This window comes from Cyprinus carpio, chromosome B6 (assembly GCF_018340385.1).
Source record: "Cyprinus carpio isolate SPL01 chromosome B6, ASM1834038v1, whole genome shotgun sequence".
Lineage (NCBI taxonomy): Eukaryota > Metazoa > Chordata > Actinopteri > Cypriniformes > Cyprinidae > Cyprinus > Cyprinus carpio.
In genome coordinates this window covers 24,085,536-24,112,777 of record NC_056602.1, presented here as the reverse complement: position 1 = coordinate 24,112,777, position 27,242 = coordinate 24,085,536, and the positions used below count along the sequence as shown (strand labels likewise).

Below are 27,242 nucleotides of genomic sequence, written 5' to 3'. Positions count from 1 at the left end.
ATTAAACATGCACTCATTTGCATACATTTCCAAAACAGAAATCAGTACACAGATGAAGCCAGGTTCAAAATTCTTGTTTCGTTTTTGTTGATATCAGAGTCAAAGTTTGTTTTAGAGAGGATTTTGGATTTTTTATCACTCAAAAATCAGAAGAAAAAAAAAACTGTCATACATGTATAAATAAAGATGATCTTTGATCAAACCCTGATGTAAAAACCTTTTTAGAAAAGAATATATATGGAAATAAAACTGTAACGTGTATGTAAGTGCTACTGAAGTGGAGATTTGTGGCCCTTTAGAGCTATGTGTTGTATTTAAAATCTTCAGATTCAAATAGATAAACTGCTATAAAACGAAAACTTAAAAGTGAATTTTGGATGTTTTCTTTCCAGTAGTCTGAGACAACACGTTATGACAAGCCAAATAGCCCAAAACCTCGAAACTGACCATTACATAAAAACAGTGTTTTTGCCTGTAGTGACTTGCCTTTAGGTTTTGGTTTAGTTGGTTAGCTTTTTTTACCTGGGGCTCTGCCAGGCATGTTTGGCAGACACATCATGTGTGAACATAACCCTAAAACCAGCTGACTGAGAATATTCCTTTCTTGAATCATCTCTTAGAAAGGGCTTTGGCCCTAAAACCAGCTTATTGATTTTTTTGTTTTGTTGTATTTTTTCTTATATGGGGGTTTGGACTGAAAAAATATTTGGTGGTGAAACAATTTTCACTCAGGAATTGCTAGTAATTTTAACAAATAATTACAAAGAAACAGCAAGTAACACTAGAAAGACTGAAATAGTATTTTCTTGTAAAACGTTTTTAATAATCCATGTTTTATTAACATTCTTTTACAATGCACTTGAATACATTGGAGACATATAGAATGTAAAATGGTTTGAAGACATCATACCACTCAGGGTTTAATCTTCATATTTATGCCAGTAAAATCTGAGTCTTGATTTTGTTCAGAGCCCTGCCACATAAATCCCTGCTTGAGTTTGTCTAAAGCTGAGGTCTTTCATTCATTGTCGGTCTGATGAATATTTATAGCTGCTCTCACAATGCAGGCAGCCTCCAAAGCTCTTGAGAAGAAGTCAGCTTGTGTTTGACTCCCAGGTCAAGGAACTCTGACAGACTGCCTCACAAAGGAGACTTGACTCAAGCATTCCTTTGCGTTGCCTGGCGATGCTTTTGTTTGTCCTATTTCGCTGTCTACATATTCATATAACTCATTAGCAGTTATTCATTCATTGAGGCAAGCCCACTTGACCCCTTCTCTAACTTGTCATGGGAATAAAATAGCGATGGTTGGTTTTCCAGATATATTAAGTGTGCTGTAGTATGCCCTATACAACATCGACCTATAGCTTTAGTTTCAGTTCATGCTTTAAAGCATTTATTACTTTAACCTGTGCTGAAAAAATCTTTACAAATCCATAAAAGCAGTATATAAAACTCTATCCTGACAACTGCAACTAGAAAAGTGTATTTTCAGTATATAGGTAGGCCTATAACCTCTCAGTGATATGTAAAGCACAATTTGTGAACATTTTAAAATCGTTTCCAGTCACCGTTAATAACCATTACTAACATTTTTTTTTTTTTCGTTTAAGCCTATTGAAATTCCTGGTGAACCGCATAAAAACATGAAACTAATTGCAGTCTGCAAAATAAATACCTGGATATTAGCTTCAAAGGAGAGGAATACTAAAAGCCCTCTCTTTGAACTGATACCGTACCCAATCGTCTAAAATTACTATTGTGCAAATGAACGTGGGCAAACATCCGAAGCTCATTGAACAGGTGTGGGGTCCGTCACTCAAAGCACTCACGCGTCCCAGGACCCGCCCACCAGCGCCATATATGGAGCGCATTCCAAGGGGCGGAGTCACCTGACTTCCCATATCCATGAATGAAGCCTCCACTCCACTTAGTTAGTTCGTTCATGCCGGAGTCGGAGGAGTTTCGCATGGACCAAAAAGTTTATTTTGACAAACGCAATGGAGTACAGACGCGCTCAGTTTCATTTCTTATTTTTGTATTTATTTGTTAACAACGGATTTATTGGGATCCAGTCAAAAGAACGTAAGTACAAACCGAGATTTTCTTAATTTGAATCTTTCTACTCGGAGTTCACGTTTCTATTTACAGTTGCTGTATGATGAATGAATGAAATATATTATTTGTGGACAAAATCGTAATGATTAGATTTTCATATAATATTTCGAAACATTTTTTGTTTTTATTTTTACTTTATGTTTATATTTTTAATTTAGTAATCTTTATTTTTTTTATTTTATTTTTTTTTTTTTTTTTATTATTATTTTATTGTAACAAGATGTGCTACTTGATATGAAGGCTGCCGGAAGTGAATTAGGTTGGTTAACCTTGCCGAATGAAGAAGGGGTGAGTCTTATTAATTTATCTGTTCCCTGTACATTCACCATACCCGACATTAAGATCCATGAATAGACTCCCTTCAGTCCAGTTTCGATGAGTACATCTTAAAGGGGTTTCATGGATGCATGAGTCAGTGTCATTTCGTGGACTGAAACACCAATCAAAATGAGTCATATCCTCAAATCCATTAAAAAGCTTTTCCTGCCATTAAAGTTGACACCTAAGTAAACAGTCGTTTTTTTTTTAAACATCCAAACATATCATATAGTATATTGTTTCCAGGAATGTTTATTTATTTTTTGTTTTTAGAGTTCTAAAAAAATTATTTACATTTTATTTAATATTTAATGTACAGCAGCTCCAAAAAGCATCTGGACACCTAAACCACTTATAAACGTCATTGGATTAGAAAACAATGTAACAGCTTAAGTGGCTTTATTTAAAGGCTTTTTTTCAACCTAAGTTTTTTTTTTTTTGCCAGATGCCACAAGTAGCCTATTTAAACTAAATTCCATATATAGTCAATATATAGTTATTGTCAGTTTGATTCAGAAATGTATAGTTAATTAAAAAAAATGTCAGATCAGTTGTTTGCACATGTCTCTTCTTCAACAGATTTAGCTGTTTAATGCGATGAAGTTAATATATTCTTATGTGTACCGTATTTGTTTGGCACCAGAGTGTCTAAATATTTCCTTTTTGAAGGATTCAGGAGGAATAAGTTCTGGTTATAGGCTGTAGAGTACGCAACCCACTTTTTTTTCTTTTAAGCTTTGGTTTATAAGAATTCACTGTGAATTCCTCTTCAGCCACACAAAGGCCTCTCGAGATGTACCACGAGGGTTCCACCATATCCCCTGACCGTGCGTGCTCACACGCTAAAGTGTTTAATTAGTCTTTTCGAAGCTAGTCCTGTCATCTTCATTCCCTGATGTCGTGCAGGCTTCTATCAGCTCTACTCAGCTGCTGGATCCACAAAACCCTTTGAGGTCACGCTTATTTTGCCAGCTATTTCAGTACTTTTTGAAGAGTCGAGTCAAAAGGGAGTTGTATCAAGGCAGAGCGTGGTGGGAAAGAGGAGAGCAAAGGCCTACTTTTTGTCTCCCACACCCTTCTAATGAGAGTTTTACAAAGGTGTGATTCCCACATTCAGAATGTTGTGTTTTAGTCTAAATATTTATTTTATTAATATTTCAGTTATTCGTTGAGAATCCAGACAAGCCTGTATTAACCGGTGGCATGAGTTTGGAATGAGACCGAAACCAGTTCTTAATTTTGCAAAACAGAAATAAAATGCTTCACATTTTGTTTAACATTTTCTCTTTTTCCATCTTTCTTAGTGGGAAGTTGTCCAGACAGTAGTGAATGGCTCTCTTCTTTACACCTACAGTGTGTGCAATGTTGCCAGTGACACAGAACAAAACAACTGGCTTCGTACGACCTTTATCCAGCGCAGGCCCGACATCTCTCGTGTGTCTGTAGAGCTCCGCTTTATCGTACGGGACTGCAACTCATTTGGTGGCTCATCACCTTCCTGCCGTGAGACTTTTGGCCTCTATCTAAGCGAAACGGACACAGATGTTGGCACAAATTTCCGCAAGAGCCAGTTTCGAAAGATAGCCACCGTAGCCCCAGACGAGGTAACAGCAAATCGTGGAGGGGGCCGAGCTGATCTGCGAGTGAACATTGAGACGAAGAGCATCGGGCCACTCTCCAGAAGGGGCTTCTACCTTGCCTTCCAGGATTTAGGGGGCTGTGTTGCTCTCCTGGGGCTAAGGGTGTTCTACACCACCTGCCCAGCCACGATGAGAAGTCTGGCCGCCTTTCCTGAGCAGGTGGCATCAGGAGTGCTGGCGGAGGTGGAGGGCACCTGTGTGAAGGACGCAGTGGTGGTTGGAGAAGCTGCTCCTCGGATGTACTGCACCTCTGAGGGAGAGTGGGTCGTTCCTGTGGGCCAGTGTCTCTGCCGAGCGGGATACCAAGCTGTTGGAGATGCTTGCAAAGGTGAGTTTTGATGTTTATTGTTTAGTAGGGTTCTGTGCTTCAGTGATATGTTGAACTTATGCTTATTTAACAGTGTTTAATTGATATGGGTTTTTACTTAAAGGGATAGTTCACTCAAAAATGAAAATTATGTCATTAATTACTCACCCTCATGTCATTCCAAACCCGTAAGACATTCGTTCATCTTTGGAACACAAATTAAGATATTTTTGATGAAATCCAAGAGCTTTCTGACCGTGTTTAGACATCAATGCAACTGATATGTTCAATGCCCAGAAATGTTGTAAGAGCATCATTAAAATAGTCCATGTGGCATCAGTGGTTCAATTGCAGTTTTATGAAGCTACAAGAATACTTTTTGTGCACAAAGAAACTTTATTCAACAATTTCTTCTCTTCCGTGTCAGTCTTCGAGGAATAAAGTAATTTTTGTTTTTTTTGCACACATGAAATATTCTTGTAGCTTCATAAAATTACGACTGAATCACTGACGTCACTATTTTCAAGATGTCCTTAAAATATTTTTGGGCCTTAAATTCTGTTGCTTTCTATGCAGGGTCTGAAAGCTCTCAGATTTCATCAAAAATATCTTAATTTTTGATCCAAAAATTAACAAATGTCTTATGGGATTTGGAATGACTTGAGGGTGAGTAATTAATGACAGAGTTTTCATTTTTGGGTGAACTATCCCTTTAAAGGCCAATTGGTTGCCAATTTTGAATATACAATCAGATTGTCATTATCCTAAAAGGGGTTAGACAGAAATATTTTAATGTAGAATCAGTCCGTCGCTATAATATACTTTACATTATTTAATTGCTTGAGCCAATAACTCTGCACAAGTTGAAGACAACTGCAGGTCTTTGTGGGTGGGCAGATGGTAAGTGTGTTGTCGGGTGAGGGTGTGCTCTGGGAAGCTGCAAGATTTTTGTGGTTGCCACAGAGCTGTCTGAGAAGTTTGTGAAAGGCCAGAAATATGACTCAAGTCAAATGGAATGTCAGCCGTCTCCACACCCTTTCACCTGCTGGTATATTATTTCTACATGTGTGCTTAGCGCTTTGGGAAGGAAGTGTGAAGATACCAGGGTACTATTGTTAAGGAGTGTATATACATAGTTACAGTGGTATGATTTGAATTTATAGGTTTTTAACCTTTGGACTTTCTCAAATATCTCACATTTGATTAGAGCTTAAATCACGTGTTTGGGTGAAAGGGTTAGTCTTCAATAATGAGCTGTAATGCTTTTCATTAGATAATAAGATCTGCAAACAAAGAACTAATTTTCCTTTTTATCAGCCAGTGAGTTGTCACCAAATGGTCCCAATGTTTTTTTTTTAGTGGATATATGAAGTAATTTCCCCTCCAGTTTGGTTCAGGGTGTTATCTAACATAGCTACATTCATACATTAAGTGCATATTAAGTATTGGTCCATTATAACAAGTTCTGACAAAAAAAGGATTATTTTTAAATTTAGTTATAAGGTTTTCCCAACTAGTTTCCAAGGAATTCCCCCAAGGTCATATTACACTTTTCTCATACCCTCCACCTGCTGATATGACTCAATGGGCAGAGCTACCATTACCTGTGTTCCATTGTATATGTAAGTGTGTTACCATGACAACAGCTCACCGCAGATTACAGAGAGGGTTTGGCATGCCCAAGGTCTGTCTAGGGTAGTCATCGTATAATTAAAGGTTGGGCTGGACTTCTTTGGACACCTTTTGTATTTGTGGGAAAATGTGGTTTTAAGTAGACGCGCTATTTATATGTTACTGTAAAACGTAAAACCAAAGGAATTAAAATCTATCCATTGGTAAACACACTGCAGACCAACTGCAGGGCATGTTTGTTGAACATGCAGTTAAAAAGGATATCACTGGAACAATTTTTTTTCAAAGAGCCATGTAGGAAGGGCAATCTCAGGAAAGCATTTTTTAAAGACCTTGGCCTCTGGCAGCCCTACTGGAACCTGCACCTGAAACGGACGCTGAAGAACAGAATATCTGAAGGCATTCAGGGTTACTGGGAAAAGGGCAGATTCCACACATTTCCTTCATAATGTAGTTTCCAGGAGACATGCTAAATGTTTTGACACCCTTGGAAGAAGTGTGATGAATGATGACCCAGTGAAATAGCTCATGGGGGAGATGTAATGGAGACTGGTATCTTGTTGACTTTATGATGACATGTTTCAGGAATGAGGAGTACATGTCCAGACATCCCAATGGTTTTTTCAGTTCTGATTCTGACAAAGCCTTCTTTCTTCTTCTGTAAATGATTGTTTAACACTGTAATTTGTTCATCAACCCAAAACTGTAGTAATTACCAACCTTTTCCCATACCTCTTGAGTCAACTTGGTTTGGATTTTTCTCCACAGAGTGAAAAGATGGCTCAAAGCATTCAATGTAAAAGAGGGTTCTTAACCCCAAACAACCGTCGAAACAATGAAGTTGCTGTTGTCATTGTTTTCATGGGAGTTTTACGAGTGGTTTTCTACGTGACTGCTGTTCTGTTCAGCTTATCACCACCTGCCAGTTTTTGTTGAGGACAATTGTGGTTGGTTGCTGGTCTGGAATGGGGGGGGAGGGGTCTTGTTTGAATGGTTAGCCAGAGAATTGTGGAATTGAGAAGTTTTGGGGGAGATCACAAGTGTGAATTTGATACCAGTCTACCAGAGATGTTGGATAGTAGCTGACTATAATGTCGTTTTATTTTTATAATGTTATGTAAGAGTATATGGTTAATTGCAATGTCACATGAAGTGCCCATAATCATTTTTAAAATTAGCTCCAGTTTAATAGATGTTTAATCCAATTTAATTAGAAGGTGGGAACTTTAAGTAGTTATGTAGTAGTTCAGTGCTGCTAATAATACCTAGAGAGAAGTGTGGTCTATATTTTACATGAATAAAGTATAAATGCTATATCATTAATATGTTATTTTTGTAATTTTTAATTACTTTTTATTTTTTGATTTAGCAGTATTGGCCAATATTGCATATTTAATTGTGCTTTCTCATATTCATGTGGATGAGGGTGTGTTAAAGTTGAAGTTAATCATTAAAACTCAAAATGAATATCTAGTTTTCATATTGTATGTTTAATGTTGTGATGTACATGTTGTACGTTTTTTTTTTTTTTTTATTTATTTAGTTGATTCAAATTGGTAATTAAAATAAAATTTTATTTATAGGCCATAACATGAAAAAAAAACCATTAAATATTGTTTAGGAAAACATTTCTTGACATTAAACCATTCGTTTTCTTTAAAAGCAACTGGATTGCTCTCGCACGTTGTTGAAGACTACGGTGTCTGTGAAACTGCTATTCTAACTGTTGACCTTTCTACCCAAAGGGCACTAACTATTCCCTTTGTGTATTGTGTTCACCAGTCAAAGACTTGGAGTCTTATCAACCCTGCCAATCATTTGTGTCATGCATATTTCAGTGGTTGTGGGAACATAAACGTGGCACAAGTACGCAAAATGGCCTTAGTCGCTTTTCCTCACATAGAGTTTCTGATGGCTCCTTGACTGTCCACCGACACAACATTGCCATAAATAGTTTCTTAGTGAAATCAGTCATCCTGACTCGTCAGTGTTGCCATGAGCAACTCACACATTACAAAGCACTTTCTAAACATATTTCACACAAAGTTCCCATGGAAACAGCATTAACATATTGAATCAGACTTATTACTCATGGCTGACACGCATCTTGGCGTTTGGTGAAATTTGGATTCATTCAGACCGATTTCACGTTTGCCATTCTCAGTAGACACAAACATGAAGATTAGAGGAATAGAGGGGGAGTTTCCCGCTCTTGTTCTGAATTCAAATAAAATGCACAAAGAAGGGCTGCTTTTCTTATGCGGACCCCCTCCTATAGACGTCCACCCTTATACACAGAGCAAATACACAAAACCCAATGTAAAATCCCAGCGGGAGAACTTCTGTCAGCAATCCTCACGCACCCATTCACGCTCACACTCGCACACCTCCCACTGGTCGTCAATCTGAAACTTGGCCCTTTGTTTGAGGTGAGCACTGAGAGACGGGCCCCAGGGGGGACAAACTCCCCTCAAAGGAAGTTCCTCAGCTCTGTGGAATCTATATTCACAGTGATTTTGCAAGCCAGTGAGTTTCTCATGCCCATTAAAAGTACACCTATCAGAACCGGCCTCTTCTTAAATCCGTGCATGTGATTCTGAATCATTGCTCTCGGCCGCCTTTGTTAATAATTGTTATCACCCCCCCCCGCCCCCCACTCCCGGCCTTCATTCTTGTTTCCGGAGTTTCTTCCCTTTGTGTTTGTTATAGCATGTCCTCATCCTTCGGCAGAGGAAGGAAAGGAGGAGAAGAGGAGACCAGAGGGCTTATATTGACGCTTGCAGTTCCGACATCCTGTTTTCTCCAACGGACATCCAGAAGTGCTTCACTGCATTTTTCGAATCTCTTCCTTTCAGTATTATGCCACTAAAATTGACAGTGCAGATATAATTAGTCATAAAGGGACTACACAAAAGTTGGTGACCAGTTTGACTAGTTTTATTTAAAAGCATCTTCCGGATGCATTGTGAAGTATGATCAGTTTTTTGTTTGTTGAATGCCTGTTGTACAGTACGTTGCCTGTTGGTTGCACCAGCTCTATTTGTGTGCAGTTGTGATTATGCCGAAAGCTTGGTCAAAAATAAAGAAACTAATCTATGATGCAAATCTATGTCCTTTTAGTTGATAAATGTCTCATGTTCACCTGTCTTTTCTGTCTTTTTCAAAGCTTGTGAACCGGGTTACTACAAGAGCACAGATTCCAGCCAGCCATGTGAAGTGTGTCCAGAAAACACCAAGCGCTCTGGTCATGGAGCACTGCTGTGCTCCTGCATGGAGGGCTTCTTCCGGGCCCCTACGGACCCTAACTCTGCTCCTTGCTTTTGTAAGTGTGAATACATATTGTTTGCTCCTCTACAAAGTTTTTTTTTTATCTTAAGAAACCATTTTTTTTATTCTCTGTATTTTAATCTAGTTTCTAAACATACAATGTTTTGCTCTTCTAGCTCTGCCTAGTCCTCCCCAAAACCTGGTATACACCACTCTCCTGACTGCGGGGAGTTTGCAGCTGACTTGGCGCCCACCGGCGGACACTGGCGGCAGAAGCGATATCACATATAGTGTGGTGTGCGAGCGCTGTGAGGGTGGTCTGTGTTCGCTGTGTGGTGGGAGGGTGCGATTTGAGCCTGCGCAGACGGCCTTGAAAGACCCTGAAGTTGTGGTTAGCGAGCTGGAGCCTCATGTGAACTACACATTTACAGTCGAGGCCCAAAGTGGCGTGTCCCAGTTCAGTCGAAAGAGAGCCACGGCTAGCATTACAACAGTGCTTCACTTCACAGGTTAGATATCAAGAATTTAAGTTTCAATTTCACTATGAGGGACAAGCAATACTCCTGTACACAGTGGTAGTGAAAATGCAGCAAAAATCCCATCCATTTGCATTTAATGTATTGCTGAATTTTGAACCAATGAGGTTTCTTTGTGGGCGGAGCTACCCGGTGCACCTCATTGCCTGTCAAGGCTCGCTAAGATCAACAGATTAACATGAAGAGACATTGAGAACATTGAGACATTGATGGTTAGCCAAAATACTGATGAATTGTGTCTCTTTATTTAGATGGCCCGAGGGTGCTGTACTTGAGAGTTGAAGATCGGACCACCAGCAGTCTGACTTTATCCTGGGTTGTGGACCACCCTGTGCAGAATAACAACTCCCCCCGCTATGAGCTCATGTACCGCAAGAAGGTGACTATCTTAAGTTATCTTGTTTTTATATGAATATCATAGAGACTTGAGTGGTGGGACTGTAGACAACCACCTAGAACATATTGGCAACCGCTTAACAATGCCCTATTAATACAGAACACCTCAGCAACAGCACAGCAAAGCCTTGACATTATGAAACCTTAGCCATTTCTTCAGAAAATATAGTTGACTTTAAGTTGTATGCTTTCTCCTTCTCTCTCTCCATGGCCTTTCCATGTTTATTGCCATTACCATTTTGGAATAAACATTCAATTTCCTCTCCTCATTGTTTCATAGGAGGATCCTGGAGAGTTGGACGTCACCACCTATACCGTTCTGGTTTTGGAGAAGAACTCTGTGCAGATTAATGACCTCTTACCAGGAACAAAGTATGTGTTCCGCGTTCACACCCTGACGGCAGAAGGCCATCCCAGCAGCCACAACGCCGAGCTTGAATTTGAGACGTTAGCTCTCGGTGAGTGCGTGCGAATGCGCGAGTGGGCGTTTCGTTTAAGTCTTTTAATGCTTTTGTGCTAAAAGTGCGTAACTTAGATGTGTTTGTGATAGGGTGTGGGTGGTGTGCCAATGTTTGTCAGTATGAGTAAAGAGAACCCTTTTTTTTCTATTTTTAACAGCGGAATCTCAGACACAGAATAGTTCCATGGTTGTCATGGGAGCCATCGCTGGGGGTGGAGTCATGTTGCTGATTGTGGTGGTTATTTTGCTCCTTCACAAAAGGTTAGAGGACGTTTCTCTGGTCTCACTTTTCCATTCTATTCTCTTCTTTATCTCTTTTCCAACCACAGAGGAGGATTTCCCAACTTTGCCTTAGTCACCTCACCCACATTGTTTACATTCCAGCTTTAATGCGCAATCATTCTCATTTAAGATATCATCAAGATAGGAGCTTAAATTAACTCACTAATGTGATGTTGAATGGTCTTTCTTCAGGAGGCTGAATTCCCATGTCCGGCGGAGGGTAGATGGAGATTACTTTTCATGTCCAGGTAAGAAATGAATTGAATCCTTTTTGCATTCATGTGTTTGGCGTTAAGATGTCATGTTTGATGCTATCAGCAATAGCTTTGCACAAAAAATCCCTATATATATATATATATATAAATCTTCAAAGCTGGTGGGCGTCATGTAACCAAGGTCTAACTCTACCTATTTATTTTACAGAAAAACTCCTGCCTTTGAAGACCTACATTGATCCCCATACATATGAAGACCCCTGTTCAGCTGTCCTCAAGTTTGCCAGTGAAATTCATCCTAGTCATATCACCAAGCAGAAAGTCATTGGTGCAGGTCAGAGTTATTTTAGTATTAATTATATCCTATTATAATTTAAAAAAATCTTTTTGTATTTTATTTATTTTAGTATTTTATTCTTTGTAATTTTATTTTTGTTACGTGCTTTTGTCCCTTTTATTTTTTTAATATTTATAAATGGGTTTAGTTGCCTTTTTTATTTTAATTTAATTTTTTTTTTTTATTTTAATTAATTGATTACGTTTTTTTTGAAATGTTTATTTAATATTTCTCATTTTCAAAATTTGAATAAAAAGTGTATAGTGTAATATTTAGATTTATTTAGATTTAGCTTTATTTCAGTTCGTTATAGTTTCAGTTTTTGTTAACATTAACAGCTCTGGTGCAGGTATTTTAAAAATAGTCACTTGCCATGTTTTACTGTTTAAAGTGTATTTTCTGCTTCTTAATTAACAAATATGTTTCCATACTGTTCTACAGGAGAATTTGGTGAGGTGTACCGTGGTTCTCTGAAGATACCAGGACGCTGTGAAGTCGCAGTAGCGATAAAGACCCTGAAGCCAGGCTACACTGAGAAGCAGAGGCAGGACTTCCTTAGTGAAGCCAGTATTATGGGCCAGTTTTCCCATAAGAACATTATCCGTCTGGAGGGTGTTGTCACTAAATGTAAGAATCATACAGTCAAACATAGTTTCCAGTACTTTAGAATACCATTCCACAAAACAGTACATGTTTTAACAGGATCTTCTCTTCTACCTATTATTTCAGTCAAAGACGCCATGATTATCACTGAGTACATGGAGAATGGAGCTCTAGATCAGTATTTAAGGGTATGTTTCTGTCAGCAAATGTTAATGTTTAATACCTTTGCTAAGATAGAGCAGAATCACTAATCTGTGTCTTTTTTGCTCCACAGGACCATGATGGGGACTTTGCCTCATACCAGCTTGTGGGAATGCTCAATGGCATAGCAGCAGGAATGAAGTACCTCTCAGACATGAATTACGTCCATCGGGACCTCGCGGCTCGCAATGTCCTGGTCAACGGCAACTTGGAGTGTAAAGTCTCCGATTTTGGCCTGTCACGAGTGCTGGAGGACTATCCTGAGGGGACATACACGACTACTGTAAGTTTTATGAATGCATAGAATCATAATGAAATAATTATATAAAGTCATTAAAACATTATTTTCATGATTTTATAATTGAATATTTCTATTTTTTTTAGCTAAAATGATTAAATATAGGTATTTTTGATAGAAAATTCAACAACAAAATACTCTAACACTTTTAGGGAGGAAAGATTCCTATTCGTTGGACAGCGCCCGAGGCAATAGCATACAGGAAGTTCACTTCAGCCAGTGACGTGTGGAGTTTCGGCATAGTCATGTGGGAAGTGATGTCATATGGAGAAAGACCCTACTGGGACATGAGCAACCATGAGGTATGGGAAATTTCATTTATTTATTATCGCTAATTTCTCATACTTTAGGAGTTTAACCTAAATTGGGTGATCACAAAATGACCATATCTAGAGATAATTGACATTCATTTGTGGGCTTTTTTTTCCACTTGGACCAGGAAATAACCACCTAGCAATGCCTTAGCAATGTTGTAAAAATCAATCAAGTTTTTAGTCCTCTATAAACATGAGTTTGACCTTTTTTTTTCTTTGTATATTTGATCACAGGTGATGAAATCCATAAACGAAGGCTTCAGGTTGCCAGCACCGATAGGTTGCCCATCTGCGGTCAATCAGCTCATGCTGCAGTGCTGGACGCAGGACCGCTCCAAACGGCCACGCTTTGTTGATATCGTCAACTTGCTCGAGAAGCTGCTTCGCAACCCAGAGTCGCTTTCTGCCATTGCCAGTATCGACCCACGGTAAGAAACGGTTAACTGTTGATCATAACTGGCATTTCAGTTATAATGAAGAAATCTACAAGGCGTTATATTGAGATTTTTAATGCATATATATTTTTCCCCACAGTGTCTCTATTCGTTTACCCAGCACTAGTGGTAGTGATGGCGCCCCCTTCAGGTCAGTGGATGAATGGCTGGAATCCATCAAGATGGCCCAGTACAGAGAAACCTTTGCCCTGGCTGGAATTAAAACGATGGAACAGGTGCTGCGCTTGAAAATGGAGTAAGCATGCCTACTTACATGCAGAAACGAATCTCAAAATGAACTATTTACAAGAGGTTATAACTCACTGAAGTTTCTATGTCCTTATCTAACCTGTTCTCTATTTTCTTTTTCAATAAGGGATATTAAGAACATTGGAGTACGCCTGCCAGGTCATCAGAAGAGAATAGCTTACAGCGTTCTGGGCCTGCAAGACCCGACGACGACCCTGGATCTGTTTGCAGTGTGAAAGATATTGTTGAGTGAAACAGCACTGTTCTGGACTGGACTATTAAAAGCTGGCTGAATAAAGACCAGAATGCCCTCCTCAAATGAAACGGACTTCCTTTGGGAATATAATCACTTTACTGTTTGTTTTGATATTTTGATATCTCCTTCTTTTTTAAAAAGCTTTTTATGTAATATTTTTACATGTCAGATGGACCCTTATGCTCTTTGTGATTCTGTTTTAACTTAAGCCATATTAAGCGTACGGTGGACATATGATGGTCTGTTTTGAAATATTGTAACTGCTGCCTCAGGTCTGATGATTAGGGTACAATCAAGGGTACAATGATAGTAACCTTTTATTACTGTAGTGCCCATAATATTCCACATATTAAACAGAGTTGCCAAATGTGAGGGGTTGAAGTCTGAAATAAGGTTGTACAATTACAAATGTAAAAAGTTTAGTAGTAAATGTTATATGTTGTTAAATTGTTGACAGACATCCTCCTGTTATGAACGTTTACATGACTTATTTCAGCTCTTTTTATTTAATATTTATTTTTGTATTTATTGTCTGTGTTTGTAAAGAAAATAATGTACTGTATAGTATTAAAATATTTTGTAAGTCTCATCCTAAGTCATTTCTTTACCATCATGCACTTCACACAAACCTCATGCACTAACATGCCCAAAATTAGTTGTAGATAATCTTGAGGAAGACACTATCCGGTAGTCTGTAAGCTCGAAGTCTCTCCACAAATGCTGTTTGGGAAAACCATTTACTTTAGTGGCGACAAAGTGTCTGTAATAGTCCTGACTCACTTCGGTCCTTCACTGATGAATGTTTGCGAAGACTAATGAATCATAATAATCATGAATTAGCTACTTTTGTAGATCAAGAGGTCCATGCAGAAGTAGAATGAAAATGCTTGATGAATGAATGCTGACTGTGGTCTTGGGTGTGTTTAATACAAAAGCAGAAAGAATTTAAGCTCTTAATTGTGCAAAAGCTTGTCTGTTCAGGTCTGATGTGGGTCAGGCTCATTTTTCTACACTTAGTCTGACAAATATAAAGAGGACACCTTATATAGCACAATGTACAGACTTATTAATTACGACTTTGAAAAGATTGATATGATTTAGATAAAATTACTTCCAATATAATAGTCAACAGAGTTGCATTTCAAACATTTCATATAATCTTTTGATTATGCCCTTACGAAAAAGAAGTTTATTCAAGTGTGCTATTAGTATACTTATTTTAAACTAAAAAATAGGAAAGTATACTTTTAGTTTACTTTTTATGTACTTCTCAGAAATGGGCTTTATGCACTTCTAAGATATATACTTATAATGACAATTAAGTATACTTGACTTATACTTACAAAAACTCAAAATATACTTGAACTTTACTTAAGTATACTTAATAAAATAAACTTGAAGTATACTACTTTTTGGTAAGGGTGAGTAAAAAATAAAACACAATAGTTCTGTTATGTTAGGTAATAGATACAGACCTAATAGAGACAGCCTTAACTATTAATCAAATGTAAAATAAAACGCTAAATGTTTAAAAGATGATGCTTAATTTACACATTTCAAAGGTTTACAAAAGATAATAGAGTTGTATGTGTATTTTAATGTGTCTTCTATCATTCCACTTACGTCCAGAAGAGGGAGCCACAATCAATTACCTTTGGTGACGTGCTTTACGTCATAAAGTCAAGATGGCGACTTACTGAAGCGCTCCATGCTTTATTGTTGATAAAACATATGTTGTTATTTTAACTGGATAAACTCGCTCCGGGATCGGAAAAGATGTCAAGGTTAATAGTCAAGAATCTCCCAAATGGGGTGAGTATCTGTAATGTTATTAAAATATGATGTAAGTCCGCTGTCACAGATGCATGCGTCTACAATGATGTGATCGAAAATTAAGCAGGATTATTCACTAACAAAAAAGTAGCATAGTTCAGCGTTTTTATTTGAGTTAACGTAGTTTTTGGACATGATACCATGGTGCTGCCCTGCTTTTTTGAGTACAATTGAAATGTCATGGTGTATATATTAAAGTATGATGATATTATTATTATTATTATTATTATTATTATTATTATTATTATTATTATTTTTTTTATTATTTGGTTGATTCATATAATTAAAAAGAGTTCATTTAATTCTTATAAGCTCCCTCAGGCAATGATTAAAATGCATTGTGGGCTTGAACTGTGTGTGATCTCATTTAAAATTAAAAGCTGAAAGTCATTTTTTTTTTTTTTTTTAAATTCTGTGTCCTCAGATGAAGGAAGAGCGTTTCCATAAGATGTTTGCAGATTTTGGGACACTTACAGATTGTACGTTGAAATTCACTAAAGATGGTAGATTTCGCAAATTTGGATTTGTAGGCTTCAAGACAGAGGAGGATGCAAAGAAAGCTATGAAACATTTCAACAAGAGCTTTGTGGACACGTCTAGAGTTACTGTAAGTGACGAGGGGTGTGTGTGTGTGTGTGTGTGTGTGTGTGTGTGTGTGTGTGTATACATACAGTGTTGGCCAAAATGATTAGAAAACTAGTATTTTCACCAGCTAAAAATGGTTTTAAGTCAGTTATTTCTATCTTTTGCTGTAGTGTGTCAGTAGAAGATAACAGTTTACATTTACATCGTGTTCTAATAATTTGAACATTTGTCTTTTAATTCTTCTTCATTATCTGTCTGAATGGTGGAATTCTGCACAGATATCGGAGACCCAAACAAAGCCAGACCTTGGAGCAAACACACGCGTCTGCCATCGTCAAACAAAGTTACAGAAGAACAAAAATCATGTGAACAAGCAGAAAAACGTGAAAAGGTTATTCAGCTCTGCCCTCTCACTCTTTCTATGTTTGCACTGATCTGTTCCCTTTGGTTTCCAAACAGTTTTATTGGATGGTCTCACTTTCCTGTTATTCATTTGTCTGTTTTCATTAATCTGCTTTGGAACAATGTGTATTGTAAAAAGTGCAATATAAAGAAATCAAACTGAATTCATGCTGTCACTCCATCTCCACAGAAGCAGAAGAAGCCTTTGAATGTTCTTGGAGATGTAAGTATGTCTCTCTTTGCATGACATGAATAATACTTGAATAAATATGCAGACATTTCATAAAATGTCATTTATAATCCTCAGCTTGAAAAAGACCAGAGCTTCCAGGAGTTCCTCTCTGTGCACCAGAAGCGCACACAGGTGCCCACTTGGGCCAATGACACTGCAGAAGCGACTTCTGTTGGAGTTGAAAAGAAGAAGGAGGAGAAGAAGCAGAAGGCAGCTGTTAGGGATGATTACCTAAACTTTGACTCTGATGAATCGGAGGAATTTAGTGATGTTGAAAGGGCTGATGAAGAGGGTACACAAGCTAAGAACCATCTGCTTACTTTTAGACAATCCCAGATTATCCTCCATAATTGTGATTTCTCATTCTCTCCAAATGTGTTTCTCAACAGATACTGAAAAGGAAGCCTTGAAGAAAGGTCTGTCCGATATGGATTATCTTCGCTCCAAAATTGTGGAGAAATCAGACACGGTGGATGAGAAAGAGGAGAAAAAGATGGAAGAGGCAGAGGATGAAGAAAAAGAAGGTGACCGTACTAATGCTGCTGATAAGAATGAGGAGGAGGAGGAGGAGGAGGAAGAGTCCCCGGTCCAAAACACAGACAGTGCTTATGAAAGTGGTGACAAGGCAAGCAGCCAGAAAAGCACAAAACCAGCAGCTCAGAATATGGTCAGTGTGATAAAACATGAGGTTTAATATGGAGGAGTTTGGCTATTAGAGGCTCATTTGTTTATGCTGTTCATACACTGTTATAGATTGAGCCGAGCACAGAGTTCACAGTCAAGCTACGAGGTGCTCCATTCAACGTCACAGAGGTGAGATAGCAATTCTGAACTTTTCATTGTTTTGCAAAAGCCTTTATTAATGTAACAGTGACATGCACAATAAAATATTCCAGACACACGTAACCTCACAGTATAACATCAAAATAATCATTCTAATCCATTAATTATAACTCTGATTTTTCTGGTCAGACTTGAGTTTAATATTAAAGACTGTTATCTGGTCCCTCCTCTATCTTTAATTTATATTTTTAATTTTTTTGTTTAATTTAGGTTTAGTTTAATTTTAGTTTCATGTTTATTAAATTCCTAATAATGTACTAATAACACAATATACACTACTGTTCAAATGTCTGGGATCGGTAGTCTCTTATGCCCACCAATGCTGCATTTATTTGATCAAAAATACAGAAAAAACTTATATTGTGGAATATTATTGCAGTTTAAAATAACTGTTTTCCATGTTAATATATTGTAAAATGTAACTTATTCCAATGATGACATTTTTAGCAGCCACAGTCTTCAGTGTCACATGATCATTCAGAATTCAGTCTAATATTTTGAAAAATGAATGTTGAAGTGTTGAAAATAGTTGTGCTGATAAATATTTTGTTGGAAACCTTCATACATTTTAAATGATTCTTTAATGAATGGAGTGTTCAAAAGAACAGCATTCAAAACTTTTGTAATAATTTAAATGTCTTTAATGTCACTTTTGAATAGTTTTTTTTTTTTTTTTTAATGTTGCTGACCCCAAATATTTAAATTTTAAATTTAGTTAAATTTTTAAATTTTTAATATTTGTATATTTTTCATTTTTTTATACTGTTAATTGGATTATTGGTATATTAGTACACTCCTAATTATAAAACAAATAGATTCTGCTCTAATATCTTTTTTGAAAAAGAGAGCAAGCTTTAAATTTAAGCATATTATTTTATTAAATCTTTTTTCAGTCAGTGATGACAGTCATTTTTTATTTGCCTATATTTTGCCTGTTTTTTTGATTTACCACTTCATTGTAGCAACAAGTGAAAGAATTTATGGTGCCTTTGAAACCTGTTGCCATCCGATTTGGCAAAAACACTGATGGGCGCAAATCAGGTGAGAGCATCAGTTGTTTACTGTCTGTAGATGATTTAGATATGTCACTCATGTGCTGTTTGATTAATGTTGAATTATCTGTGATAGGTTACGTATATGTGGACCTGCGCACAGAGGCAGAGGTCGAGAGGGCCCTGCGCTTTAACAAAGACTACATGGGTAAGCAATTGTTCCTAATTATTCCTAAAGATCCTGTGTGTTCTGATTTGTGAGCGTAACAAGTTTGACTACAAACAAAGGCTGGTTTCAGGAACTCAATGCATGTGCATTATCTGTGTGAACCCACAGGGGGACGCTATATTGAAGTGTTCAGAGTCAACAACTTTAAAAATGATAGAAGGTCTGCAAAGAGAAGCGAGAAGGAAAGAAATTTTGTGCATGAGCTGAGGGACGATGAGGAAGAGGAAGACGTGGCGGAATCGGGAAGACTTTTTGTCAGGAACCTGCCCTACACGTGCACTGAAGAAGAACTGAAAGAAGTCTTCATCAAATATGGTGAGTCACATGACACACCATATTATCAGCACGAAACAATGTGGGAAATCAGAGTTAAAGTCTGCCACACATCATTTCTCAAGAGGTGTTTAAAAATCAGTTATTCGTCTTGTGTCTCCATCAGGTCCTCTTTCTGAGGTGCTTTTCCCCATAGACAGTCTGACTAAGAAGCCCAAGGGCTTTGCCTTTGTGTCATACATGATTCCAGAGAACGCAGTCTCAGCCTTGGCTCAACTGGATGGCCATGTATTCCAGGTACTGATCCAATCCTTTCCTTCATTTGTGTCTGTGTGGTTATATTTGCTTTCTTATAACTGTCTGGATCCTGTAGGGGCGGGTTCTGCACGTCATGGCTTCAAGACTAAAGAAGGAAAAGCCTGATCAAGGGGCCAACGCTCCAGGCAGCTCCTCGTATAAGAGGCAGAAAGATGCCAAAGACAAAGCCGCCAGTGGCAGGTCAGCTTTTGATGAACCATCTGGAGCTTAAACATTTTTTGGAACTCTTTCAATTGTGTTCACTCTTTTTCTGTTGGGTTTTTTACGCAGTTCTCATAACTGGAACACACTGTTTTTGGGCACGAGTGCAGTAGCCGATGCCATCGCTCAGAAATACAACACAACCAAGAGCCAAGTGTTGGATCACGTGAGTATATGGGAGCTAAAATTGGTCTCTCTTGTTCTGGAGAGGATCTGAACATAGGTGACACTGGATTTGTGTTTGTATCAGGAGTCTGATGGCAGTCTGGCTGTGAGGATGGCCCTCGGAGAGACGCAGATCGTACAAGAGACCAGACAGTTTCTCCTGGACAATGGAGTGTCCCTGGACTCGTTCAGTCAGGTATGGTATGTGTGCTTTACTCTCGTGTGTAGTTAAAGTCAAAGGTTTGGGGTTTCTCAGAAATGAATTGTATTATTCAGCAAGGACAGTTGAAGCAATTAATAAAGTTACAAGATATTTCTATTTCAAATAAATGCTTTTCTTTTAAACTTTCTACTCATCAAAAAATCCTGCAAAAAATATATCACTGTTCCCACAAAAATACTACACGGCAAACTTTTTTTTTATGATTTCTGAAAGATCTTATGACATCACAGGAATAAATTACATTTTATAATATATTTAAATAGAAAATAATTATTTTAAATTGTAATAATAATTTATTAGTGATTTATTTAGTAATGGTATATTTCTTTTTTGTAATAATGATTAAATAAATGCAGCTATGGTGAAAATAAGAGATTTCTTTCAAAAAGTGATAGAAGTGGTCTACCATACTGACATATCGGTTTGTTTAAACTATCAATTTATACTTTTCTGTTATATATATATATGTTTTCTTTCAAAAAGTGATATTTTTTTTTTTTTTTAATTTAGTATTGGTTTAATATTAAAATTCTGGTTGATGTAACTAATTTATTTTCATATTTTAGAAAATATTAATGTTTTATACTGTGTGTAAAATAAATGAAAAATCAAGCAATTAAAATTAAAATCAGTCATTTAGTTAATTTAGGCAAATTCAGATAATTTAAGGTAATCTAAATGTAAAAATATGGTGAATATCCAATATCAACTGAGATTAATACATTTAAAAAACCTCTTAATATCGCCTGGTTACTGATATATTACAAATATATTGTGTATTCTTATTTGAAACAATGATGTTGTTATTACTAAGCCATCTATTTAAATGAGAATGTGAGTACCATTCATAATTAGGCCTGCATGAAATCTGCATAGCATTCTAATCACCCAAATTCCAATTCTTTATCGAAATTCCACAGTTTGCTCAATTTGCACAGAAAAGTCTGACAACCACTGTGTGCAAATCTATAGTTTCTTTTTTCTGTCAGCATGAATCATGTATGTGTGTGTCTGTGATTTCCATCTGTTTAGGCAGCAGGTCAGCGCAGTAACTCTGTGATCCTGGTGAAGAACTTGCCCACAGGAGTGCAGGTCGCAGAGCTGGAGGCTCTGTTCTCGCCCCATGAGTCTCTGGGAAGGGTTCTGCTGCCCCCATCTGGCCTCACTGCTATAGTGGAGTTCCTGGAGCCTACTGAAGCCAAACGGGCCTTCATGAAACTTGCATTCACCAAGGTCAGTGGGGAGCTACTGTTTTCACTGTTAAAAAAAAGTGCTGAAAAGTAAAAAGAAATTTGTGCCTTTGATTAGTTTAATAAAACTTGCAACATGATATGATAGACGGTCTGCCTCTTCAGTTCCAGCATGTTCCGTTGTATCTGGAGTGGGCTCCTGTAGCAGTCTTTACAACTCCCAAAGCACCTAAACCAGGTGATGCTTTAATCCTGTCCTATCAGCCTGCTGGTGCTTGAACCAGCAGTTCGTCTTTCTATGAAGGGTAGATGTATGCTCAAATACTCAAATGTTCAAAACTGAGCCATTTATTAAAATGTCAGCATGAGAATTCACAATCACTGCTGCAGGAAATCTGCAGAAAATTCCAATCATTCAAATTCAAAATATGCATCAGAATTCCATCAAAAGCTCTAGATTTTTAGGAGTAATAAAAAAAAAAAAAAAAAAAAAAAAAAAAAAAGAAAGCATGCCTGTGTATTGTATGTATTTTGTTTTGTGTGATGTTATATTTTAGCTACAAAGTATTATGTTAAGTTATTTTGTTATTTATTTTACATGTATTTTAGAACTGTATTTTTTAATTTCATAAGTTCATGTGTGGGAATAGTTTGCAAGAAAATTTAAGTTCTGAAATGTATTTATTATAAATTTAAAACATTAGTTAATGCATTAGATATCATAAACTAACAATAAATCAGTATTAATTTCAAATCTTGGTTAATGTTAATTAACATTATTTAATGTATATGTTATATATGTTGTATGTTAAGTATATGTTCAATTATATTGCTCAGCATCTGTAACATTTAAAGTTGTATATATTAATTTAGTTAATTACAAACAATTGTATATTTAAAATCAGAAGTATAGGACCAGTAAAATAAAAACGTGTGTGTGTGTACACACACGCACACACATTTTTATATATAATATGCTCGCCAGTACTGCATTTTTTGAAGGAAAAAAAAACAGTAAAAACTATAATATTTTGAAATAATATAGCAGTTAAGAACTTTTTATTTTATTTTTATATTATGTTCACTAATGCAAAAATACAGTAAAAACAGTAGGATTGTGTAGTGTTACAATCTTTTCTGTAAAATTAGTGTTTTGAAAAGGTTGTGAAGGATTATATGAACAATCTGTTATGTATAAACCTCATAGGGTTCTTTGAATAGGTTTAACATTGCTGAAAATGTATATGTTTGTTTTCAGGATGCATGCAAAAGTAATGCATAATTAGGGGAATCTGTTTTTTCAGGATTTTTTCATGAATGGAAAGATCAGAAGCATTTATTCGGCATAGAAATCTTTTGTCAAATTATAAATGCCTTTACTGCCTTTTCTCATTCACGTCCATCCTTCCTCTTCCAGAGCCTCAAACAAAAGATGCATCTACTGAGAACAATGACTCGGCCAAAAAGGAAGAAGAAGAGGAGGAGGAGGAGGAGGAGGAGGACGAAGAAGAGCAGATTTTGCCCGGCTCGACTCTCTTCATTAAAAACCTCAACTTTAACACATCAGAGGAAACATTGCGGGAGGTGAGCGCAGAGGCCATGTCGACATGTGTTGTGTGATCAGATCACCCAAAACGGATGTTATGTTAATAACAGGTGTAAACACAGCCTTTTTCTCACCATATGGCTTTCATTGTGTTCTTTTGACAGACGTTTTCTAAATGTGGTGTGGTGAAAAGCTGCACGATATCAAAGAAGAGTGATAAAGCAGGTTTGTTTTCACAGACACGCATATTTACCATATCGATTTCATCTGTGTATTTGTTATTTCTTGCGCTCTCTTTTTTTTTCTCATTTCTCACATCGTTTCCTCGCTGTGCGTATCTCACCTTGATCTCTTTGTCTCTCTGTCACTCTCTCAGGTAAATTATCGTCAATGGGTTATGGCTTTGTGCGGTATAAAACTCCAGAGGCAGCACAGAAAGCCATGAGACAGCTGCAGGTAATTGACCATCTGCTGCTGTATTTATGCACCCTTATTATGCACAATATTCATGTGATGAAATAGATTCAGGCATCTTTTTTCATTACTTCTTTCATTTTTCTTGCAGCACTGTAAAGTAGATGAACACCAGCTTGAGCTGAAAATATCAGAAAGAGAAGTCAAGTAAGTCGAGGGATCTTTTGTGTCTTAAAACTTTAAGTGCTGTGTAGGGCAGGGTTTCACAAACCTCAAGCTTTCTCCATTTTTGAATGATTAGAGAACCAGCTCATTAGAGTCATTATGAATCAGAATACACAATTTCAAGTGTGTGAAGATTTCTCATTTATCTTGTCATGGAATATGATTTCTGTTGGTTTAGTGCTTATGTTTAAGCAGCAGATGCAGGTGTAACTGATGCAGTGCAGAAAATACTGGTGCTGAATTATTATTGCAGGCAAAAAAATGTTCTCAATCAATGATCTGTGTGGTTTTATTATATTTCTCTTACATTAATTTGATTTAATGTATAAATGATAATTTTAGCATTATAATTAAGAACTTCCACTTAACACACACAAACCAAACTGCACTGTTACATAATTTTATAAAAGCATCTGTTTATATACTTTTCTTTAAGTACTCAACTTTTCGGCAAAATTAGTGTTTTGAAAAGGCTCTGAAAGATTATATGAACAAACTCTTATGTAAAAATCTTCTAGAGTTCACGGAGTAGGTTTAACTGAAAATGTATATATTTGTTTTCAGGATGCATGCAAAAGCAATGCATAATTAGGGCCTGATTTGCACATTAATGTGTTTTTGGGGCAACTTCTGTTATAAAAGATATTGTAATGAAAGTGATGAGAAACTTTGCAAAGTTTCATAAGAGTATCATTTATATATATACGTAAGATATTGTAATGAAAGTGATGAGAAAATTTGAAAAGTTTCAATATGGTTTTATTTTTTTTTTTTAGTTTTATTTGCAAATTTGCATATTCCCTTTTCTGTTTTTTTTTGATTGTAGGGTTTGTTTAAGTGTTGTTTTTGAAGGTAAGGTGTGGGGAAACAGACGACCTCGAAGATCCTGGTGCGAAACATCCCCTTCCAGGCCACAGTCAAAGAACTGCGAGAACTCTTCTGGTGAGCCTTGTTTCACATTTAATAGGCATTTTTGTATTGTGTTCCATGTGTATATCATAGAGTATTTTCCACGACAAAAATTACTATGCTTATATCTTGGTTTTGGACATGGTACCTTGTAATTACTGTAAAGTTCTCTGTCATGTGAGATTTGAGAGTTGTGAAGTGCAGGTACACTATGTGATGTTAGATTCATGTGTTTTTTTTTTTTTTCCAGTACGTTTGGAGAACTGAAGACAGTCCGCCTGCCAAAGAAAGGGATCGGTGGAGCCCACCGTGGTTTTGGCTTCATTGACTTCCTCACTAAACAGGATGCCAAGGTGGGTGCATCTGTCTCTGTAACATTCTGTCTCTTTTCACAGTCAGGTAGTCTCTTGTAAAACAACTAATCGACACTGATCATGTCCAATATGTGCATACATCTAACACAAGCTTGGATTTTGCCTCGTTTCTTACAGAAAGCGTTCACAGCGCTGTGTCACAGTACCCATCTTTACGGCAGGAGGCTGGTGTTGGAGTGGGCGGATGCAGAGGAGACTGTGGATGACCTGCGACGGAAAACCGCACAACACTTTCATGGTAAAATCTCTGCTTTATACACAGGCACAGTTATTTAGTGTAGACAGTTGCAAGCAGTTTTGATAAGGAACTTTTAAAAATTTGCCACATTAAACTTATTTTAAGTAGAGTAGCCAGACAATTGCTAAGATTTTTTCAAAAATAAAAAAATACCCTTTTCTCTTTTAATAAATTTTAAAAATGTAATGTGGTGGCAAAGCTAAATTTTCAACAGCCTTCAGTGTCATATGATACTTCAGAAATAATTTTAATATGCTGATTTGATGCTCAAGTTTTCTCAGTAACAAGCTATTTTTGGTAGCATTGCAGTATGAAACAGGTTACAGTTTTCAGTTTTCTGGCATGTTTATGAATTGGTTTGTTTGTTTGGGTGATTTCAATGAACTGGTGGCTTCATAAAACAGATTTACTAATTATTTGTTATTCACTGTTTTTCAATAGTTATCCTACTGTAGTTTTCCCAGAATTCCCACCTGTGCCTTTCTTCTTGCCCCAAATTTTACTGTTTAATCCATGTTTTCAACTCATCTTAATAAATTAGTTTTATTTTATAAAAATAAAAATATTACTGAAAATTGCTATAAATTACTGAGAATTGTTCTATATAGCCCTTATTATCTATAGTTATATTTCTAATATTTATATAAATACTTATCTGTAAATATTAACAAATATTATTTGTGGTTGTGTTCTTTAACTTAATTTAGTGACTGTTTAATTTAGTCCTGTTGCTTCCACAATCAAATAAATAATTGACTAAATTATCATAGTCATTTGTTGCAGCCTTTTATTTTATGTCAATTAAACCAATGCCTGATTTTATTTATGGTCTATTCATAGTTTTAGTGCCAGATGAATACTTTGAAAATCAGTATTGATTTATTCAGCATTTTACATATAATTTAAAATGATATAGTCTGACGAACTTTAAAACAACAATTAAGCTAACTTTTTCTATACTTTTTTCAAATTGTAGTTTGACTGTTGCTTAACTGCTTGGAAACTGCAGCTTGCCAAAGCACAAGCTACTCCTAATTTGAAGTAGTTTCCCCTACACTGGTTGCAATTCCAGTCATTTCCCTTCTTTAATTTAATTAAAACAAATCTGTGCACAAATCTGTCCTCTCATCAACTCTCTCAGATGCTCCTAAGAAGCGGAGGAAGGCGGAGGTGTTAGAGGGAATCTTGGAGCAGATGGAGGTCGGGGAGGAAGACGTGGAGTGAATAGCAGCCGTCAGTCACCTCCAGCATCAATAAGAGAGTAAATCATCCAGTGGAACTCCATTTATCTCTATTATGACTCCGTCTTAAACAGCTGCTTCACGGTCTCTTCAGGAATTCTTCCTTTTGGCCCCAGATGCTCCCAATTAGCTTTTTATTATATGCTCGTACATCATCTCTGTTATTGCTGTCAATGTATTAAACACAGCGTCTCCCCGCAGACCAACTCTGGCTGAAGGTGAACTCGGATGACAGGGTCCTTTTGAAAAGATGCCCAAAGGCCACGTTTGCTTTAGCTGTTTTTAATCATCACGGAGGGCCGAGGCCTTTCATACTCTGCTGCGACACAGCTGACATTGAAGAATCACGATAGTGACTGACTAAAATATCAACTGGAAATGTTTCCTTTAACATCATTTTATGACATAAAATGTCTGTTGTAGTCTGTTCCTGACTAATAATATATAATGTAAAATCTATTTTTTTTTGCACTGTTATATAACAGTCTTTTCCAGTGTGTCTTCTCAATCTATTCAAGAAATGACAAGTGCTTTCATATTTTTGGGATCATACTGTATTTATTGATGTGACAATAAATCATTTTGTCTGGAAAGGTTCATATCTTAGGATAGTAATTACACTAGAAACCTCATTTTGTAAAATGTGCTATTTGTACAGTCGAGGTCAAAACAGTCTTGGTCTACACAGAAGATGCCTTGCACACCACATAGTGGGCATGCTAGTGTACCGCATCACAACTGCATGACATCATCATGTGATTTCAAATCAACCTGTAATATTATCTGTTTGGAAATTTATAATTTGCTTGGTCATTTGTTTTCTGTTTTATTAAAGGTTTTGTTTATCCAGAAATGCAAATTCTGCCTTCATTTATTTTTTTTTTTTATTATCATCTTATTATTATGCCCATAGGCTGGAATACACTACACAACGTGAGCAGATGTC

At 36.8% G+C, this 27,242-nt stretch overlaps 3 protein-coding genes across 5 annotated transcripts; all 3 read left to right on the top strand.

Moving 5' to 3' along the window:
- Nucleotides 1-1,896: 1,896 nt before the first annotated feature.
- LOC109090283 (ephrin type-A receptor 2-like) lies at nucleotides 1,897-14,452 on the top strand. Of its 3 annotated transcripts, none has more exons than XM_042726393.1 (17): nucleotides 1,898-2,085; nucleotides 2,339-2,406; nucleotides 3,741-4,404; nucleotides 9,182-9,337; nucleotides 9,459-9,791; nucleotides 10,070-10,197; nucleotides 10,495-10,672; nucleotides 10,833-10,935; nucleotides 11,149-11,204; nucleotides 11,380-11,505; nucleotides 11,950-12,135; nucleotides 12,238-12,299; nucleotides 12,386-12,595; nucleotides 12,763-12,912; nucleotides 13,159-13,352; nucleotides 13,459-13,594; nucleotides 13,735-14,452. In XM_042726393.1, exons 1-17 carry the CDS (start codon nucleotides 2,001-2,003, stop codon nucleotides 13,741-13,743), a joined length of 2,844 nt encoding a protein of 947 aa, XP_042582327.1. In that variant the 5' UTR covers nucleotides 1,898-2,000; the 3' UTR covers nucleotides 13,744-14,452. The 3 variants fall into 3 exon arrangements, with proteins under 3 accessions (XP_042582325.1, XP_042582327.1, XP_042582326.1); XM_042726392.1 differs by having other exon boundaries at nucleotides 13,459-13,614; XM_042726391.1 differs by having other exon boundaries at nucleotides 1,897-2,085; nucleotides 11,950-12,299; nucleotides 13,459-13,614.
- A 1,057-nt stretch (nucleotides 14,453-15,509) lies between these two features.
- LOC109089964 (probable RNA-binding protein 19) lies at nucleotides 15,510-23,548 on the top strand. Its single transcript, XM_042726389.1, has 20 exons — nucleotides 15,510-15,675; nucleotides 16,121-16,303; nucleotides 16,544-16,672; nucleotides 16,874-16,906; nucleotides 16,991-17,207; nucleotides 17,305-17,582; nucleotides 17,669-17,728; nucleotides 18,721-18,799; nucleotides 18,887-18,958; nucleotides 19,088-19,294; nucleotides 19,419-19,549; nucleotides 19,626-19,750; nucleotides 19,841-19,937; nucleotides 20,022-20,132; nucleotides 21,192-21,392; nucleotides 21,515-21,587; nucleotides 22,767-22,933; nucleotides 23,060-23,120; nucleotides 23,272-23,351; nucleotides 23,461-23,548. The coding sequence occupies exons 1-20, from the start codon at nucleotides 15,640-15,642 to the stop codon at nucleotides 23,518-23,520; spliced, it is 2,400 nt and encodes a 799-aa protein (XP_042582323.1). The 5' UTR covers nucleotides 15,510-15,639; the 3' UTR covers nucleotides 23,521-23,548.
- Nucleotides 23,549-24,850: 1,302 nt separating this feature from the next.
- LOC122137703 (probable RNA-binding protein 19) lies at nucleotides 24,851-27,149 on the top strand. Its single transcript, XM_042726390.1, has 2 exons — nucleotides 24,851-25,055; nucleotides 26,197-27,149. Exons 1-2 carry the CDS (start codon nucleotides 24,878-24,880, stop codon nucleotides 26,277-26,279), a joined length of 261 nt encoding a protein of 86 aa, XP_042582324.1. The 5' UTR covers nucleotides 24,851-24,877; the 3' UTR covers nucleotides 26,280-27,149.
- The last annotated feature ends 93 nt before the right edge of the window (nucleotides 27,150-27,242 follow it).

Excerpts from the sequence above, each read along its gene's own strand:
- LOC109089964 (XM_042726389.1), top strand. The coding sequence starts at position 15,640 with ATGTCAAGGTTAATAGTCAAGAATCTCCCAAATGGG. Across the intron at positions 17,208-17,304 it reads TGAAAGGGCTGATGAAGAGG|ATACTGAAAAGGAAGCCTTG; the intron begins GTACACAAGCTA and ends GTTTCTCAACAG. Across the intron at positions 19,550-19,625 it reads TGGATGGCCATGTATTCCAG|GGGCGGGTTCTGCACGTCAT; the intron begins GTACTGATCCAA and ends TGGATCCTGTAG.
- LOC109090283 (XM_042726391.1), top strand. The coding sequence starts at position 2,001 with ATGGAGTACAGACGCGCTCAGTTTCATTTCTTATTTTTGTATTTATTT. Across the intron at positions 2,086-2,338 it reads TGGGATCCAGTCAAAAGAAC|ATGTGCTACTTGATATGAAG; the intron begins GTAAGTACAAAC and ends TATTGTAACAAG. Across the intron at positions 10,673-10,832 it reads ATTTGAGACGTTAGCTCTCG|CGGAATCTCAGACACAGAAT; the intron begins GTGAGTGCGTGC and ends TATTTTTAACAG.
- LOC122137703 (XM_042726390.1), top strand. The coding sequence starts at position 24,878 with ATGTCCAATATGTGCATACATCTAACACAAGCTTGGATTTTGCCTCGT. Across the intron at positions 25,056-26,196 it reads AACCGCACAACACTTTCATG|ATGCTCCTAAGAAGCGGAGG; the intron begins GTAAAATCTCTG and ends CAACTCTCTCAG.